This window comes from Epithele typhae (genome assembly GCF_022376455.1).
Source record: "Epithele typhae strain CBS 203.58 chromosome Unknown BXZ73scaffold_41, whole genome shotgun sequence".
NCBI classification, from domain to species: domain Eukaryota; kingdom Fungi; phylum Basidiomycota; class Agaricomycetes; order Polyporales; family Epitheliaceae; genus Epithele; species Epithele typhae.
The window spans coordinates 230,711-246,603 of record NW_025954232.1 but is presented as its reverse complement, the minus strand read 5'-3'; the positions used below and the strand labels follow the sequence as shown (position 1 = coordinate 246,603).

Below are 15,893 nucleotides of genomic sequence, written 5' to 3'. Positions count from 1 at the left end.
GAGAAGGCTTGTCAGCAACGGTAGCGCCATGCGTAACGAGGGGGTCTGCTTACAATCTAATGTACAACCTGGTTTTGGAAAGCATTCACACCAAAGTTTTGATGGCGTTCACCACCGCTGAGCGTAGTTGTGTGACTGCAGACGGGCATAAGTGGGCGAACGTGAAAAGCGTGAGGCATAACATCCGTACAGGACTTAAGACTCCCTTCACATCGGCTGGCGAGATCGGTGAGTGGGTCTGCGATCGCCAATCAATAAAAGTCCCAGGGAAGGAAGTCGGTAAAACCTACAGCTTGTTCCGGGTCAATATGGATGCTCCGCTGGGTGGTCTTGCCGACCATGAGGAATGTGGGCACAGTTGTGCGGTCATTGTCAGTGCCACGGCCACGGCTAACTCGTCTTGTGTTCAATCTACAAAGGACGACCGCTATGAGAACAGTGAGAAGCGGGAGAATACCAATGTGCTTACGCGGCCAGGAAGGAGTTAGCATACACCTTACTCAGCACGAAGTACATGCCCATGAAGATGAAGTTGTCGGGCATGAAGTTGTACTATGAGCGTTGTGTCAGACGATGGACCGATTACCAGCACAGCGGCGTACATACCAGAATGAGTGTCACGAGACTGATGAGGCTGAGAAAGAAGGTGCATGTAAGTTTTCGGCCCACCGTCGCCGTAAGAGTACACGGAAATGTACCTAGTGAGTAATCCTGTGCTGAGCGAACCAAGAATGAGGTTGTTGACCATGGAGTCATCTCTGAGAATGATCAGTCAGGGCGGAAGACACCAATCTCTGGCACCGACAACGACTCACTGCCTGTGACCCGTGCGCAATCCTCCAAGGAACCAGCAGAGAGATGCGGCGATGGCGACGTCGGTGCCTACACCCAACCCGAGGGACAATGTGCCAATCATTTTCATCTTGCCGATGTCCAGCAGGCTGTCCAGGATTAGCCTGGAATGGGATGCGGTCAGCTCCAGCTGCAGTGAATGAGAGGCTTGTGACGTACCCCTGGTAGGTATAGACTGCACGCATAAGGTTAAATGTAGGTTAGCGTGGCTCTGGTTGGTGAGGGTTGCCTCGGTATCTCACCACACGCAACGCCGAGCTCGCCGACCGTGAGCAGAACCTAGTTACAATTTTAGAGACGGTTTAGACGCTGAAATTAATCCGACACTCACGATCAAGCCGGTCACTGGAATATTCATTTTGCTGACTGGGGTTGCGCATTTATTTGAGTACAGGCGAAGGATGCGGACAAAATAGTGCACTCACAACGCCATACGCGCATAGCATAGTTGCTATTGCACCAAATTAGCGCTGGCGAAGTGACTGGAAATCGGATATGAACTCACAGTTTGACAACAGTCCCTGTTACGACCTAGAGTGTCTCTAGGTTAGAGCGCGTAGCATAACGAGACCAGTGTTGCACATACCCCAAGGGTGATTTGAATCTGCAGGACGGCTGAGAAGGCGGATATCTACGTCGTTACGGAGGGACGTACGACAAGTGACCATACGGGGGGCTTGATCAGGATCAGCTTGTCGCCCCAATTCGTGACGACATATGTGTACACGGCGTGTGCAATCAACGCTTGATCCGCGAACTCGAGTGCCCTGCGCGACACCGCGTTTCAATTTCGCGAGCACAGTGCGCTCGGATCGTGAGGACGCACCACACCGCCGAGACCTGGAGCGGACGGCTCGTCAGGAACGCGCATGCAACCGCCCGAGAGGTGAGGAAACGCACCATGACTTTGTAGTAGGTTTTGTCGAGGGGAAATGTCCGGAAGTAGTTGTAGGTCTGCATCGAGAGAACGCCCAGACAGCTGCTCGGGGACATGTCAACAAGCGCGCATGTAGACAGCGCATACTACGCGACGCGATCGACGGCGGCTACGGCGCGGATGACGTCGGGAGGCGGGGGACTCACAGACTGGAGACGGCGAAGCCAACGAAGGCGGCGCCGAAAGTCTTGTCCAGCGAGAAGGAGGCGGCCGACATCTTGGGCGCGAGCGAGCGGCGGGCGGGTGGGGCGAGCGCGGGGAGGGAGAGTCGGCTGATCCGTCAAGGACAGGCCGCGCCGGGCCTCGAGCAAGGGGAGCGTGGAGGGGAGGCGGGGAGGGAGGAAACGAGCGTCGGCCGTCGGGGGAGGAGGAGAAAGAGATAAAAGAGAGCGGAGGGCGGACGCAGGGCGGACGCGGGTCTTGTGGCGGGCGAGCCTCTGGCCTGTCGCAAGTACTCGCGGTCGCGCGGACGCCGAGACGCGCGGAGGGCGGACAACCGAGGCGCGACCACGCATGAGCCACGGCGGCTGTCCCGCCCACGACGCCTTCCCCCGCGGCACATCCCATCCCCGAGCGCCCCTGCTTGTCCCTGTCCTCCCCAAGTCGCGTTCCTGCTCAGCGATGCTGGAGCCGAGAGCGAAGCGGGTGAGGCAGGCCTCGGACGCTGCAATGCGCACGCGCGCTTTTGCCCGTCTCTAGGCTCTGCGCACAGGGCCGGGAGTAATGGGGTCCAACCTTCTCCCTCGCCATCTTCGCTGCCCGGAGAACGCAGCGCCGGTCGTGGCGGTCGCCTTAATTTCCCCAATTTGGGCGGCGTCTCCCGGCCAATCCCCTAAATCTCTGCTCCCACTCTCCCCGCGCCCGGGACGATTCCGCGAGTCCATGTGGTCCCGGCGCTGTTCTGTCTGAAGAGAACAACAAAGGCTGGAGCAAATTTTGGGCACAGTCGACTCGAGGCTGGGAGTCAAGCGCGGATCTTGAGGAACCGGAGTGGCTGTTCAGCCACGAAATGCACAATCCGTACGTGTTCCATCATCGCACATGCAAAAACATAAAGTACAGGGCCCGACCGACTCCAGAGAATGCGTTAGCACGACCGCCGCTGATCGGTGTCATTCGGACACCGCGTCCGTCGGCTGGAAAGCGTCCACAGTCCATTAGAAACCACTCGAAACCCGTCGCACGCACGCCAGCAGGAAGGCACACTCACCACGACGACCTTGTCCCTCCCGCCACCGCCCAGCTGCGCCACGCACGCCCACAGCGCCCCATCGCCTGCGGCGGCCAGCCCCGCACCCCGCGCCACGCCGTCCAAGACGTGCGTCGGCGTTAGAACGCGCGCGTGAGCCCCGGTCTCCGCGGTGCCGTTGCGCCCCCCGCGTCGCCGGTGCCGTTCGCCCCCCTCTGCGTCCGCCCGCGCCGACTCGAGGCCCCTCGCGACCAGCGCCCGTGCGAACGCCCGCACCGCGAGCGCCAGCGTGGCCGCCGCCGCCAGACGTTCCTCTGCCTGCGCCCGCGTCAGAACGGAAGGATCAGGAAGGGCCTGGTGTAACGTCGACCCGGACGGGTGATGCGGCGCATTCGGGCCGTTGTGGTCGACGGCTGTCGCGACGGGTTCGACGGTGCTGATGCGCTGGGGAAACGGTAGACCCGTGAGACGCGCGATGGCCAGGACGAGGCGAGGGTCGGCGGCCGCGACAACGTCGGCGTGTGAGACGGCCACGGGCGCCGAGGGCGGCCTCGAGGAGCTCGGGTGGTTTGAGGCGGACGATGGGGTGGGGTGTGCAGTGAAAGGAATGGCCGGGTTCGCGTGCGCATGTGCCTGGCTGCCAGCGTCGAGGAATTCGGAGACATCGAACAACGGGACGTCTTGCGCTGTGATGGCCTCGCGGAAGGTCGTGCAGACGCGCATTGGAGCGGGACCGAGGGAGTGACCGATTTGCTCTGGGCCGGGGACCGCGTGCTCGGAGTCTTCTTCGAGAGTCGAGAAGTGATGGGCCCGTTGCCGTCCGCACACGCGACAGAACTGCCGCTCTACCAGAGCCAAGGGTGTCGCTTCTTTGCGGGAGAGATACCTAGATGACGGCGGACGAGGTAGGTGTCCCTCATCTTCGAGCCAGTGCAGGACCTCAACGGTTGACAACGCCGGTGAGTTAGGATCTCCCGCCTGAGACCCTGTCACAAGTTGAGCATATGCGTCTCGCATCGCTCTTGCGCGACCCATCTGAATCTCTGTCGATCAGTACACGGCCCGTGTGGATGTAAGACTGCAAGGCACACGGACCTCAATAGCCTTCCGCCGCCCGTAATTGAGGTTCTTAAAATGAACGGATGAATCCACGAGGGTGTAAGGTACTGCAGGAGCGGTCCGGCCTTTCAAATCTGAAACATTAACGTACGATCGTCAGTAAGTAGTTGCCGAGTTTCAATCCTGAGCCACAACACTCACCCCCTATTGTCAAGGGGAACTTGGGTAACAGAGACTTCAGTCGCAGAATATGTACTGATAAATGTGACGTGAGCATGATTCTCCATACGGGTGGATGTCCGCCCACCAGCTTCCACTTTCTTCTCCGGCTTCGCCGCTGCAACAACAGGCTGTAAGATGCCGTCCCATGGAACCTCTTCGGTATATTCCTGTGCAACAAGCAACTCCGTGTGGTGATCCAGCTCGACATCAAACACTTGCTCATCACCGAGAACAGCGGTTGGGGAGCGCATAGGATCGAGCTGTGCGTTTCCGTATCAACAGACCAAGTCACATCGATGCAGTGCGGCAGTCTTACCTCTACCCAATGCTCAATCTCGGTTGCGGGATTCATACCTCCCGCCCATGTGAACACGAGCCGTGCCAAAAATGGCGTGTCGGTAGTACTAGTGACGATGTAAGGTGGATCCTTGACTATGATGGGGGTGGTCAGGGAAGCCGGTGGCGGATCAGTTACAGAAGATATCTGCACTTCCTGCAAGACTGATGAAAGAGGAAGACTCTGCGGGTGGCATTAGTACTTACATGCGAACACACGCGGGAGTGACTTACATAGGATGGCGAGCGTATCACAAGCCTCCAGTGGTGCGTGTGAGTGGCATTTTCGCCCACACGATGCTCTTGAGAAACATGAGTATATGCTTGCCAGAATCAATCGAGTGAGTCTGACCTGGATGGACAAACCGACTATAATCTGCAACATGCACCCTTGCAACCATGTGGAACCGTGTCCTAGAGAGCACTGAAATGGCATCGGCCGGAGATGACTTGACCGCATCATAACGGGCAGCGTTGGCTTCGGAGCTTGGAGGTGCAACAACCTCATCCAGCTCTTTTCGAGCCGCGTTGCGATGAACGTAGAGCTTGCGCCAACTCGTCTTGTGTCCAGGATGCTGGAGCTCGATGTCGACTTGATCGTGGCCGTGGTCGACACGAACGTTGATGCACCGTCTCTTGGCCACTTTACCCAAGAAAGGAGCCAAAGCGGGCGAGTCCGCATGGTAGCCCAACGTACGTGTAACATGTGTGCTCGTCGGAGCAGGCTCAGCCGGCGACGAAGCCTGCTCGGCTTCCTTTTGCGACGGCGCGTCCTCGCTGACAGCACGAAGCTTAGGAAGAGGAGGAGGAGCGGTCGTCGGCGCCGGCTTTCCGCTTTGCCCTCCCGCCCCGACCGCGATCTCGAAGAGCCGCTTCAGACTGGGCAGGCTGACGCCCCCAATCTCGATCCCGTTCGCGACAACCCACTCCCTGTCGCCCTCCGACACGAGCACGGCGCAGTTCTGCACGCATTCGTCGTGCGAGCCGTACTCGACCTGGTGTCGGATACGGCTGTGGTTGAGCAGTCCTTGGAGGTTGGAGAAGTCGGAGCGAGCGCAGTGTGGGCAGGCGAGCTTGGCGACTTCGGGAGGGTTGACAGAGGTATCGCGGATGAATATGAGACGTTTCGGGGGTGCGTGAGGTACACGGGCAAGGCCACGAGTACGAGTTGACCGCGAAGATACCTTTGAGGACTCGACAGGTACAGAGGGAGGGGGAGGAAGGACCGGTGGTGCGGGCTGAGCAGAGGGCTGAACAGTGGAGAAGAGCCTGCTTTCTCGGCGGAAGACGATGTTGCAAGGAGCTTCAACTGCATCCAGGGCTTCCAGAGAGACAGTACGGAAGTCGCTCGAAGCTTGTGGAGCGTGAGGGAGAGGGCATCGACTTGGGAAGAACGGACGAACCGTAGTTACCACTCTGTCGAAGAGATTCCTGCAGCAGATGAGCCCATTCGATACGTAACTGTATGGTTTCTGCGAGGCGGTTCCTAAGAGCGATTTCAAGGTCGATCTCTTCCAAAGTTATCTGTCGACAAGTCGGCTCATATTCTGTAGGGCGATTAATGGAGGTGCAGTAAGACTTACGAAGGCAATCACAGCGCACCTGAGTATCTTCGTCGCTTCGTTGGTCTATAGTCGTCTTCAGTTGGAATGTTGTCTTCTGGGCTCGTTGGTCTTGATGAGGTGGGGTCGGATGGCATGCAAGGCTGAAGCGTGTGGCTGGACGGTTGATCTATGCTATGGATGTTGTTTCCGAAATATCGAGATTGGCAGCGATGTTCGGGGAAGAAGGGGCATGCACAAGAGCATGAAAAGCGCGAGGAAGGCAAGTCGAAATCTGGGCTCTGCACCGACTCCGAGAAACTCGGGGAGAAAATTGGCGCGCGGAGCAAAGCGTGACTGACGCGCTACGTCACGTATCCGTCACCTGCGCCCGAGGCCTCGACGCGTCAACGAAGTTCGTGGGTCTCTCGATCGGACCCCTCTCTCACTTGCTCTACTTCGACCTTTCTGCGCACTCCGTGTATCGCACAAAGCTACAGCTCTGGGTGTCACTTAACGAGATGGGTATCAAAGGTCTCACCGCCCTTCTCGCGGAGCACTCTCCGAAAGCGTTCAAGGTGAGCACTGTTCTCTTCTACTGCGAGACCATGCGCTGAGTTTGTGAGTAGGAACATGAAATGAAGACCCTTTTTGGGCGTAAAGTTGCCATTGACGCGACCATGTCCATGTACCAGTTCCTCATCGCCGTACGCCAGAAAGACGGAGAGATGTTGACGAACGATGCAGGAGAGACCACTAGGTGCGAAGCAAGCACGCAGGCCATTTCCGTTGGGCTTAACCATATGTCTTCAGTCATCTTATGGGATTCTTCTATCGGACAATACGAATCGTGGAGAATGGAATCAAACCAGCATACGTGTTCGATGGAAAGCCTCCAGACTTGAAGTCCGGTGTGGTGCGTACATGCTCGCCAAGTGGCTGTACTGCATCATTCACGATTGTGACAGCTTTCAAAACGGTTTGAACGGCGGGAGGAAGCCAAGGAAGACGGCGAAGAGGCCAAGGAAACTGGTGCGTCACATTTACTTCCCCCTGCAAGTAGCGGTGCCGACACGGTAATCTGCTCTAGGTACCACTGAGGACGTGGACCGCTTCTCGCGCCGTACGGTGAAAGTCACAAGGGAGCACAACGAAGAATGTCGGCGGCTGCTTGGACTCATGGGCATCCCGTATGTAGTGGTGAGTCCGCAACATCTCCATGTCTTCGTACCGTCACCGAGTCGCCTTCCATCGTTACAGGCTCCTTCAGAGGCCGAGGCGCAGTGTGCAGAGCTTGCGCGTGGCGGCAAAGTCGACGCCGCGGGCTCGGAAGACATGGACACCCTCACCTTCGGCTCCCCGATTCTGTACCGTCATCTCACCTTCTCCGAGGCTCGCAAGACGCCAATTAGCGAGATCAACCTGCCGAAGGCGATTGAAGGGCTGGAGATGGACATGTCCCAGTTCATCGACCTGTGCATCCTACTCGGCTGCGACTACCTCGAGCCCATCAAGGGCGTTGGCCCGAAGTCTGCGCTGAAGCTCATCAGGGAGTTCGAAACGCTGGACAAGGTGGTTGAGCATCTGAGAGAGAAGTACGTGATCTATCTTGTTTCGTATAGAATGTGGTCTGACCAGCAGTACAGGATGGCGGAGAAGGAGGAAGCAGCTGAGGAGGGCAAGAAGAAGAGGGGTGGAATCCATGTCCCTGACGAGTGGCCACATGAAGCTGCGAAGCAATTATTCCTAAAGCCTGACGTTGAGCCTGCGGATCAGGTCGAGGTACGCATACCAACTTACGCTGTTGGCGTGCATATATTGATGGAACCTCTCAGCTGGAGTGGAAAAGTCCGGATATCGACGGTCTCGTTGACTTCCTTGTGAAGGAAAAAGGTTTTAAGTACGTTTCTCTATAACTGGTTTCGGAGTCGAATGCTCATCTTCTACCCCCACAGCGAGGAGCGCGTGCGCAGAGGTGGTGAAAAGCTGGCGAAGTTCATGAACGCCAAGCAGCAAGGTCGTCTGGACGGGTTCTTCACGGTGAAACCTAAGGAGGCCCCAGCGAAGAAGGACAAGGCCCCAGAGAAAGGCAAAGGCAAGGGAACGAAACGCAAGGTACCACTCTCCTTAAAAGCACCATCATCACGGTCTAACACTACCACTACAGGCTGACGAGAAGACGGAGAAGGCCTCCAGCTCCAAAAAAACCAAGAAGAAGTAGGAGTTATCCAGCTTACCACTCTGCTTTCGCGCTGTTCACTGCGCCGTGCTATCGTTGGGACATACCGGCTATCATATCTTCGTCTTCGTTTGCATATCCCATTTGTTGTATCACTAGCGTCATCTCTAATGCATCGATCCTCGCCCGAAAAATGTGGAATGTCGTCTGATAGCAAGCACGAAACGACTGAACCGCTGCGCTACTTCTTCGTATTCAACTTCGAAATCGCCTTCCCACTCCTGACTCTCTTCTTCTGTTTCGCGCCCTCCTTCGCACCACCCTTCTTGTCGTTCGGCCGCTTGCGCACGCGCTCCCGGTCCACCTGCGACTTCACGCCCTTTTCGGCGAGTGCCTTGCCGCGCTTCTTCGCCAGTCGACGAGCAAGACGGTCTGGATCGGTCGCCTTCGCCTTCTTGCGCTCCTCCTTCGAGAGACCGACAAGCTTCTGCCCAAGAGCGGGGTTGCCCCGCGGTAATTGCCTTGATGCAGGTTCGAAACGAGGTGGTGGTGGTGGCCTGGAGGAGCCTGCGTGGGGATTCTTGGAAGAAGTCGCAGAAGCAGCACCGGTGCGAGGTTGCCGTGCCACACGCAGTTTGGGACCGCCAGGAAGGGTCTTGCAGCGTTGTACGCGAAGCTTGCGTTTGGCGAACTTCAGCTTTGTTTGGTCGAGAGCGAGGATCTCGTCTACGCATTCTCGGTCCTGCATCGGATTGTAAGCATAATTGGGGAGGACGAAGAAAATCACTCACCACAAACTGAACGTACGCGAAACCCTTCCCGAGCTGTGTGTCCTTGTCACGTACTATGCGAACGCGCTTGACCCACGTTTGAGCCTTCTTCCCGACTTCCTGATTTTCATCTTCATCCTCGCCGTCACCCTCGCCCTCACTCTCCTCGTCGTCTTCCTCATCCCGCACGTTCTCGCCGGCTTTTTGCTTTCCCTTCGTTCCGGGCTCTCCCCTCTCCGCCTTCACAATAGCCTCGAAGAACGTTCTCAAAGCCTCCTCCTTGCTCGCGAAGTCCAGATTCCCCACAAACACCGTCGCCTTCGGGTCCCCGGCCATCCCACTGTCACCCGTCGTACTCTCCTCCGCCCCCGGCGCTGTTCCCCTCTTCACGATGTCCGCGCGCAGCGTGCGCCCGAGGAACACGCTCCCGTCCGCCTTCTCAGCGCACTCTTGCGCCGCCGTGTACGGGTCCATCACTGGTGCCAGCGGGGGCACGTTCGTGGGGCGCCGCGCGAGCGCGGCCGCAGACGGCGGGAGCGCGAAGACGACGTACGCGTTCACGGCGTCGACCTGCTCGTGGATCTCGTGCTTGATGAACGCGACCCGCTTCTTCTCCTTCGGGGTCAGGTACTGCTTGGGGGCCGCCGTCGCCGCCTCGTCCGCGTCGCGCCAGGACGCGGCGCGCTCGCGGTCGTGCTCGCGGGTCTTGGGTTTGGGCTGGGGAGCTTTGGACTTGCCCTTGTCGTCGTCGGCGGGGAGCTCAGACGTCGGGTTCTTGAACGCGACGGAGCGGAAGCGGACGGACTCGATTTTGGCGGAGGGGACGAAGGCGAGGAGGTGCCGCTTGAGCTGCTTTTGCGCCGGCTGGCCAACCCCAGGAAAGTGTGTGTTGGGGGGCACACGTGCGGAAAAGAGACGGACGGACGTACCTGCGACCTGGCCACCTCGACCGCGACGTTTCCGACGAATATTGTCCGCGCATCGCGCTGCTCCGCCATCTCTTCGACGGGCACGTCGTTCCTCTTCCCGCTGACGGCAGTTTTCGCGGACGCGCCTTTCAGCAGCGACTCATGCATCATTTTCGATGGGTCTCCCTCATCGTCCGAGTCGCTCGAGTCCGCGTCGTGGTCGTTTATCCGTTTGCCATCATCATCGCTCTCGCTCTGCGCGGAGCCGGGAGCATTTTCGTCCACTTCATCCGGCTCCGACTCGTCTTCCGAGTCCTCTTCACTGCTTTCCGGTTTCTTAGGCTTCGCAGATATAGACTTGGCAGATTTTGATGAGCCTAGATGCATAGAGTTCGATAGGCATCGGAGGCACCGGAGAAGAAAAGAGGGACGTACGTGATGCATCTGGTTTGGACCGCTTCGCATTGCCTTTGGGGGCGTCCGCAGCTTTGCGCTTCTTGTGCGAGAGCGATGCGGCAGCGTCAGCAGCGGCGGGCGTACTTGATGCAGTGATTGTGGAAGGATGTGGCACCTAGGGAGCATGGCACTCAGGAAAAGTCTGTTGCACAAAGGAGCGGAACGAACGGGAGCCGTCGAGCGGAAGAGGTGATCGAGCCCTTGATCTATGTTTTTCGCCTTTCCCTTGCTGGTTCCCGGAAGGAGGAATGACGAGAGACTCATGCTGGGCTGAGACGGCACGGCGGGACGGAAGGAAAGGAGGCGTCTTCAGTGCTGGGGCAAGGACGCAGGATGTTTCCTAGACGCTCGCTGACCCGATCGGGCCGTGCCACGAGGCTACGGGCCGTCCACGGTTCATCGAACCAACCGATAGGGCATAGCATGACCTCGACTGGGTCCTAGGTCGCTAAGCCTTGTACACCACGGAGCGCCCATCTCAAGCTCGTTGAACAAAGCCGCCGCAAAAAGACTAAAGTTGATTGCACAGTTGCTAACATAAAAACCAGTTCCATCATATCACGCCAGCATCAAGGCCAGGCAGTGAATGCAACACGGCTCCATTTCGCTGCAGTGGTTAGCATTCAATATCACAGATTGATTCAACCCCTGCTGTGCTGGAAAGTTCGATATACCAAACTAACCTCCTCTGTTCGCATCACCTCGCAGCTTGTTCCGGCGGAAAGCAATGTACCAGTCATGTCTAGTCGGAGCTTGCAGATAGGCGTAACAATGTCTCGTCTTCTGGCGTCGGCTACACGCTCTTCACAGAAGTACCGGCACACGGCCGCAAGCGCCCATAGTTGCCCTCCGCGGTTGTCCATGCTCCCTACAGCAGGCGACTGCGAGGAGCGAAGCAAACACAGGTCACCCCTGGGAATTCGTAAGCCTCGAGAAAGCAGTACGCGGAGCCCCGAGGGGAGCACAGAAAGTTCTCACTGCACCAGTGACGTGATCACAAAATTGTGTTCCACAGTCGATCGGCGCGCGGGCGGCGGCTCGCACGCCAGTGAAGGCGAAGCGAGAGGGGTATATAAACCTCCCCGGGTCCGCGACACTTCCCCAACCGTCCCCTCGCCTCGTCTCGTTCATCCGGACCTGAGTGCTTGTCAACGCGACTCTTCGTCTTCATCCACCTCCCACCCACGCACCAACTCACCAAGATGTCCAGGCTCACCATGTTCTCCCTGTTCACCTTCATGCTCTCCCTCTTCGCCATTGTCTCTGCTTTCCCTCTCGTCGTTCGTGATGTCTTCGTGCCCCCTGTCACAAGCCCGACCTCCGGTGACGTTTGGATTGTCGGCACCCAGCAGACAGTGACTTGGTACGTCTATTTCTGCGCGCGACCGGACAATACCAGCGCTGATGTTGCTATTCTTCCTCCATGGATAGGGATATTTCGAACGCGCCCCAGCAAATTACGAACCCCAAGGGCGAAGTGGTCCTCGCGAAGGGCGGCCTTCTGGACATCGGTGAGTCTGGGATAGAACACGCAAGGCATCCAGGTGTTGACTCTCATGCGTATAGACCACCCTTTGGCTTCCGGCTTCGACATCTTGGATGGCTCCGTGAACGTGACTGTCCCTGAGGTGGATGCTGGCACGGACTACACTATCGTTTGTGAGTTGATCGAGTCCTCGCACACCTCGCGGCTTTACTCACCGCGTTTCTAGTGTTCGGAGACTCCGGCAACGATAGTGCCAATTTCACTATTATCAGCGCCGCGATTGGCAATTGATGAGTGTGTCTGGACATTTGACTGCACGATTTGATGAACCTTCATGACACACCTTACGTTACGAGCCGGATCGTTCTGGACTCATTCGACGACATGTTCGTAGGATAGTCTTTATAATCGGATTTAAATCGAATACAAGTCTACGATATGCCGTTGCGAGAGCTGCTAGTCGAAGTAACCCAAGAGGCTCAGCCGACGCCATGCGACGCAGCTGAGGTTGGACAGTGCAAATGACTTAGAGTCGACGGATCTGATGCAGCGAAGAGAGTCAGCAACAGCCACCAAACACCATCATGTAAATGAATTGAAGTCTCAGCAAGTGCTATTGGTCGTCACACCCGTTCGACAGTGTCGAGACGGGTTGGGCTCATTAAATCATTCGTTTTGTGAAATCATAGACGATGGCGAGAAACAAATACTAGGTACACTCACTTATTCATTCAATCAAGACCATGCCAGAGACCACAGCAAAGGGGAACGAGACGAGACAAGGGAAGAGAGGGTGGAGGGCGAGTGTGATGAGATCAGACAAGATGCAAATTTGACGAACGGCGCCAACTTCCAAAGGTCTTGCATCGCGCTCACGTGATGTCGTCGCGCTACGCGAGTTCCCGCGGTTCAAAGAGCCGAGCGCAACGAGCCCGTCGTTCGAGTCCGTTAACACCTCAACGCACTCCGTGTTGTCTCGCCCGCCGCCTCAGTACATCAAGATCCGCCTCTCAGGCGGAATTGCACACCTAAAATGTCTTCATCAACAAGCAAGATCGCTCGCCCGGCACCGTTCACTCCCAAGCGCAACCTCTCCCTCGCCGGTGGCGACGATGACTCCCGCCTCCCACGCTCGACAACACCCAGCCTGCTCAACACCACCAAGAAGTACAAGGCCCCGCTCTCTGTCGAGTCCCGCACTCGTAACAAACCCGGTTCCATCTCCGTCCCCCAAACACCCTCCCGCAGCAAGAGCCGCGATGGGTCGCTAGGCCGTCCCAAAACGCCAGTCTCTCCGCGAAAGGGGTCAGAAAGCCCGTTCCTCATGCCGAATGTGAGCGAGATGGACGTGAGCCGTGTGGATCCCGAAGAGGCGTTGGTCGACTTCGAGAAGGTCACCGAGGCTGGGGACATCTCAGTGGATGAGGTTGAGGCTTTGTTGGGTTCAGATTACGGAAAGGAGGACAAGGTGCTGGTGTCTGTCAGGTGAGTAATCTGCTCTCTTTCTACAACCACGTTAGGTGTATATTCCGGTGCTGACATTGGTCTACAGAGTTCGGCCCTCGAACAACCCCTCGGCCTGGGATCTCAGTACCTCAACAAGTCCGAAAACAATCAAGCTCCAACGAGAACACGCGAAGACTGCCGCGACGGTCTCTCAAGACTTCCGCTTCGACGAGGTCCTCACCGGCTCCGAGAACAAGCCCGTCTATAACGCCGTTGCTCGCAGTCATGTCTGTGCAGCCATGGACGGATTCAACGCCGTCATCTTTGCGTACGGGCAGACGGCCAGTGGCAAGACATTCACACTCGTGCGTTAGCCCTCCCCTGTTGCATGCTGCCCAGTATCGATGATCGCTCGCCCGAGCAGTCCGGAGATGAAGACCAGCCCGGTATTATCCCGCGCGCCATGAAGGACGTCTTCGCGTACATCAAACGCCAGCCCTCGCGCGAGTACCTTCTCCGTTGCTCCTACCTCGAGATCTACAACGAGGCGATCCACGACCTCCTCGCCCCGCCGTCCTCCTCCGTCTCGCAGCCAGTCCAGATTCAGGGCTCTGGCGCGAACGTCATCCTCACCCCACTCCGCGAGGAGGTCGTGACGTGCCTCAAGGGCGTGCACGAGGTCCTGCAGCGGGGTGAAGGCAACCGGCGCACGGCGAGCACGGACTGGAATGAGCGCAGCAGTCGCAGTCACAGCGTCTTCCGACTCGTCATCGAGAGTAGGGAGCGGGGAGCGGTGATGAAGTGCCTAGTGGGCGGACGACGCCTGGCTTCAGGCCACCCACACCTGGTGGCCCGCGGCTGCAGGCGAGGGGTGGGAGGACTGTTCAGACCTCTGTGCTGGTACGTTTTATGTCTGCTCGGGGATGTTGTATCAAGTCTAATGAGCCGCTGCAGAGCTTGATCGATTTGGCGGGCTCAGAGAAAGCAACATCTGACAAGGAACGCACAAGGGAAGGCAAGTACATCAATACCAGGTCAGTAGCACAAGCCCCTGCGTCAGCATGCGTACTTACGGCTGCCCAGTCTGCTCACCCTGGGCTCGGTCATTTCCACCCTCGCCGAGAACTCGGCGAAGGGCAAAAGGTGCGTGCTCCCGAAGGAGCCTGGATGCGCCCTCGCTGATCATGACCTCGCCCGCAGCGACCACGTCCCGTTCCGCAACTCGAAGCTGACACGCATGCTCCAACCGTCTCTCTCCGGCAACGCCAGGATATCCGTCATCGCCACCATCAACCCCGACGCGAGCGCCGTCGCCGAGTCGACGAGCACCCTCCTGTTCGCGCAGCGCATCAAGAAGGTGCAGCTCCACGCGCAGAAGAAGGAGGTCGTCGACACCGACGCGCTGCTCGAGCGCTACCGCAAGGAGATCGAGGAGCTCCGGAAGCGGCTCTCGGAGAAGGAGTCCGACGCGGCGGGCCCCGCGGGCAAGTCGCGCCGGCTGTCCGCGCGCGAGCAGCTGGACGAGAGCCTGGCGATGCACAACCTGAACGCGCGCATCAAGCAGCTCACGAAGCTCATCCTCACCTCGCAGACGGTGGACGAGAACAGGGGGGACGAGTCGCGGCCCGCGAGCCCGGTCAAGGTCGACTTCGACATGTCGCCGTACCAGCTCCAGCAGGAGCTGCTCGCGGCGCGCCGGGAGATGGAGACGCAGGCGACGCAGATCCTGTCGCTCGAGGCGGCGCTGCTAGCGCGCCCGCAGCTGCCGCCGGACGCGCCGGAGGGCGAGAAGGACCGGGTGCTGGGCGAGCAGGCGAAGACGATCCGCGAGCTCGAGATCGTCGTGAAGGGGTACGAGGAGAACCTCGGGGAGCCGCTCCGCGCGGTGCGCGAGGACGTCGAGAAGGAGTGGGCGGAGCGGCTCGAGAGGGAGGTGCGGCTCCGCGAGGAGAAGGAGGTGTGGGCGGACGAGCTCGTGAAGCAGCTGGAGAAGGAGCGCAGGGTACGTGGCTCTCGGGATCCGACGGAATGTGCTGCGCTGACCACATCGCGCGCGCTGCAGACACGCCAGAAGCTCGAGGAGGAGCGCCAGGCGCTTGCTGCGTTCGTGAAGAAGTTCGACTCACTTGGCCTGGGCAGCCCTATCGCTCCTGCGAAGTTCAACCCGCCCATGCCTGCGCCTGGGGGCGCAGCCGCCATCTTTGCGCAGCGCCAGAAGACTAAGGGCTCCTTGCTGAAGGCGGAGAACATTATGTCTCCGCTTGCCGAAACTGACTCTCCGGTACGACTGGTCGTGGAAAACACGCCGCCGAGTCTCCTTGAAGAGGAGTGGGACGGCGGTGAAGACGACAGTATAGATCTGGAGAAGACGAGCGTGTCCATGTCCCCACCGAAGAGCCCGTTTCTGTCGCGGAAAGGGTCGCAGAGTCCCACGAGGGAGGTGTTAGGACAGAAAGAGAACGTGCCTGTGTAGAGATGTTTTGACTTATTCTGCTGTCTTTGGTGCGTCTGC

At 58.3% G+C, this 15,893-nt stretch overlaps 6 protein-coding genes across 6 annotated transcripts; 3 read left to right on the top strand and 3 right to left on the bottom strand.

Moving 5' to 3' along the window:
• Positions 1–108: 108 nt before the first annotated feature.
• Positions 109–2,006, bottom strand: BXZ73DRAFT_103513 (uncharacterized protein; the record flags this gene model as incomplete). The annotated part of the gene is made up of 17 exons (XM_048015606.1): positions 109–135; positions 212–238; positions 291–411; positions 470–552; positions 607–634; positions 699–758; positions 816–956; positions 1,012–1,027; positions 1,095–1,131; positions 1,184–1,218; positions 1,278–1,303; positions 1,358–1,383; positions 1,439–1,456; positions 1,508–1,619; positions 1,679–1,692; positions 1,753–1,831; positions 1,936–2,006. The coding sequence occupies 17 exons, from the start codon at positions 2,004–2,006 to the stop codon at positions 109–111; spliced, it is 921 nt and encodes a 306-aa protein (XP_047875722.1).
• An 895-nt stretch (positions 2,007–2,901) lies between these two features.
• On the bottom strand, positions 2,902–6,294 carry BXZ73DRAFT_103512 (uncharacterized protein; the record flags this gene model as incomplete). Its single annotated transcript, XM_048015605.1, has 10 exons — positions 2,902–2,925; positions 3,000–4,013; positions 4,074–4,171; positions 4,239–4,292; positions 4,345–4,519; positions 4,576–4,779; positions 4,830–4,897; positions 4,948–5,949; positions 5,999–6,142; positions 6,198–6,294. 10 exons carry the CDS (start codon positions 6,292–6,294, stop codon positions 2,902–2,904), a joined length of 2,880 nt encoding a protein of 959 aa, XP_047875721.1.
• A 363-nt stretch (positions 6,295–6,657) lies between these two features.
• BXZ73DRAFT_103511 (PIN domain-like protein) lies at positions 6,658–8,357 on the top strand (the record flags this gene model as incomplete). The annotated part of the gene is made up of 10 exons (XM_048015604.1): positions 6,658–6,714; positions 6,766–6,896; positions 6,950–7,052; positions 7,105–7,168; positions 7,227–7,336; positions 7,397–7,731; positions 7,783–7,918; positions 7,972–8,036; positions 8,092–8,251; positions 8,304–8,357. 10 exons carry the CDS (start codon positions 6,658–6,660, stop codon positions 8,355–8,357), a joined length of 1,215 nt encoding a protein of 404 aa, XP_047875720.1.
• Positions 8,358–8,556: 199 nt separating this feature from the next.
• On the bottom strand, positions 8,557–10,713 carry BXZ73DRAFT_79221 (uncharacterized protein; the record flags this gene model as incomplete). Its single annotated transcript, XM_048023041.1, has 5 exons — positions 8,557–9,057; positions 9,107–9,949; positions 10,015–10,370; positions 10,429–10,564; positions 10,618–10,713. The coding sequence occupies 5 exons, from the start codon at positions 10,711–10,713 to the stop codon at positions 8,557–8,559; spliced, it is 1,932 nt and encodes a 643-aa protein (XP_047875719.1).
• A 953-nt stretch (positions 10,714–11,666) lies between these two features.
• Positions 11,667–12,226, top strand: BXZ73DRAFT_91242 (uncharacterized protein; the record flags this gene model as incomplete). Its single annotated transcript, XM_048025909.1, has 4 exons — positions 11,667–11,812; positions 11,881–11,960; positions 12,016–12,108; positions 12,162–12,226. 4 exons carry the CDS (start codon positions 11,667–11,669, stop codon positions 12,224–12,226), a joined length of 384 nt encoding a protein of 127 aa, XP_047875718.1.
• A 742-nt stretch (positions 12,227–12,968) lies between these two features.
• On the top strand, positions 12,969–15,854 carry BXZ73DRAFT_91241 (kinesin-domain-containing protein; the record flags this gene model as incomplete). Its single annotated transcript, XM_048025908.1, has 8 exons — positions 12,969–13,420; positions 13,488–13,746; positions 13,806–14,135; positions 14,162–14,281; positions 14,336–14,415; positions 14,465–14,524; positions 14,582–15,383; positions 15,444–15,854. The coding sequence occupies 8 exons, from the start codon at positions 12,969–12,971 to the stop codon at positions 15,852–15,854; spliced, it is 2,514 nt and encodes an 837-aa protein (XP_047875717.1).
• Positions 15,855–15,893: the final 39 nt, after the last annotated feature.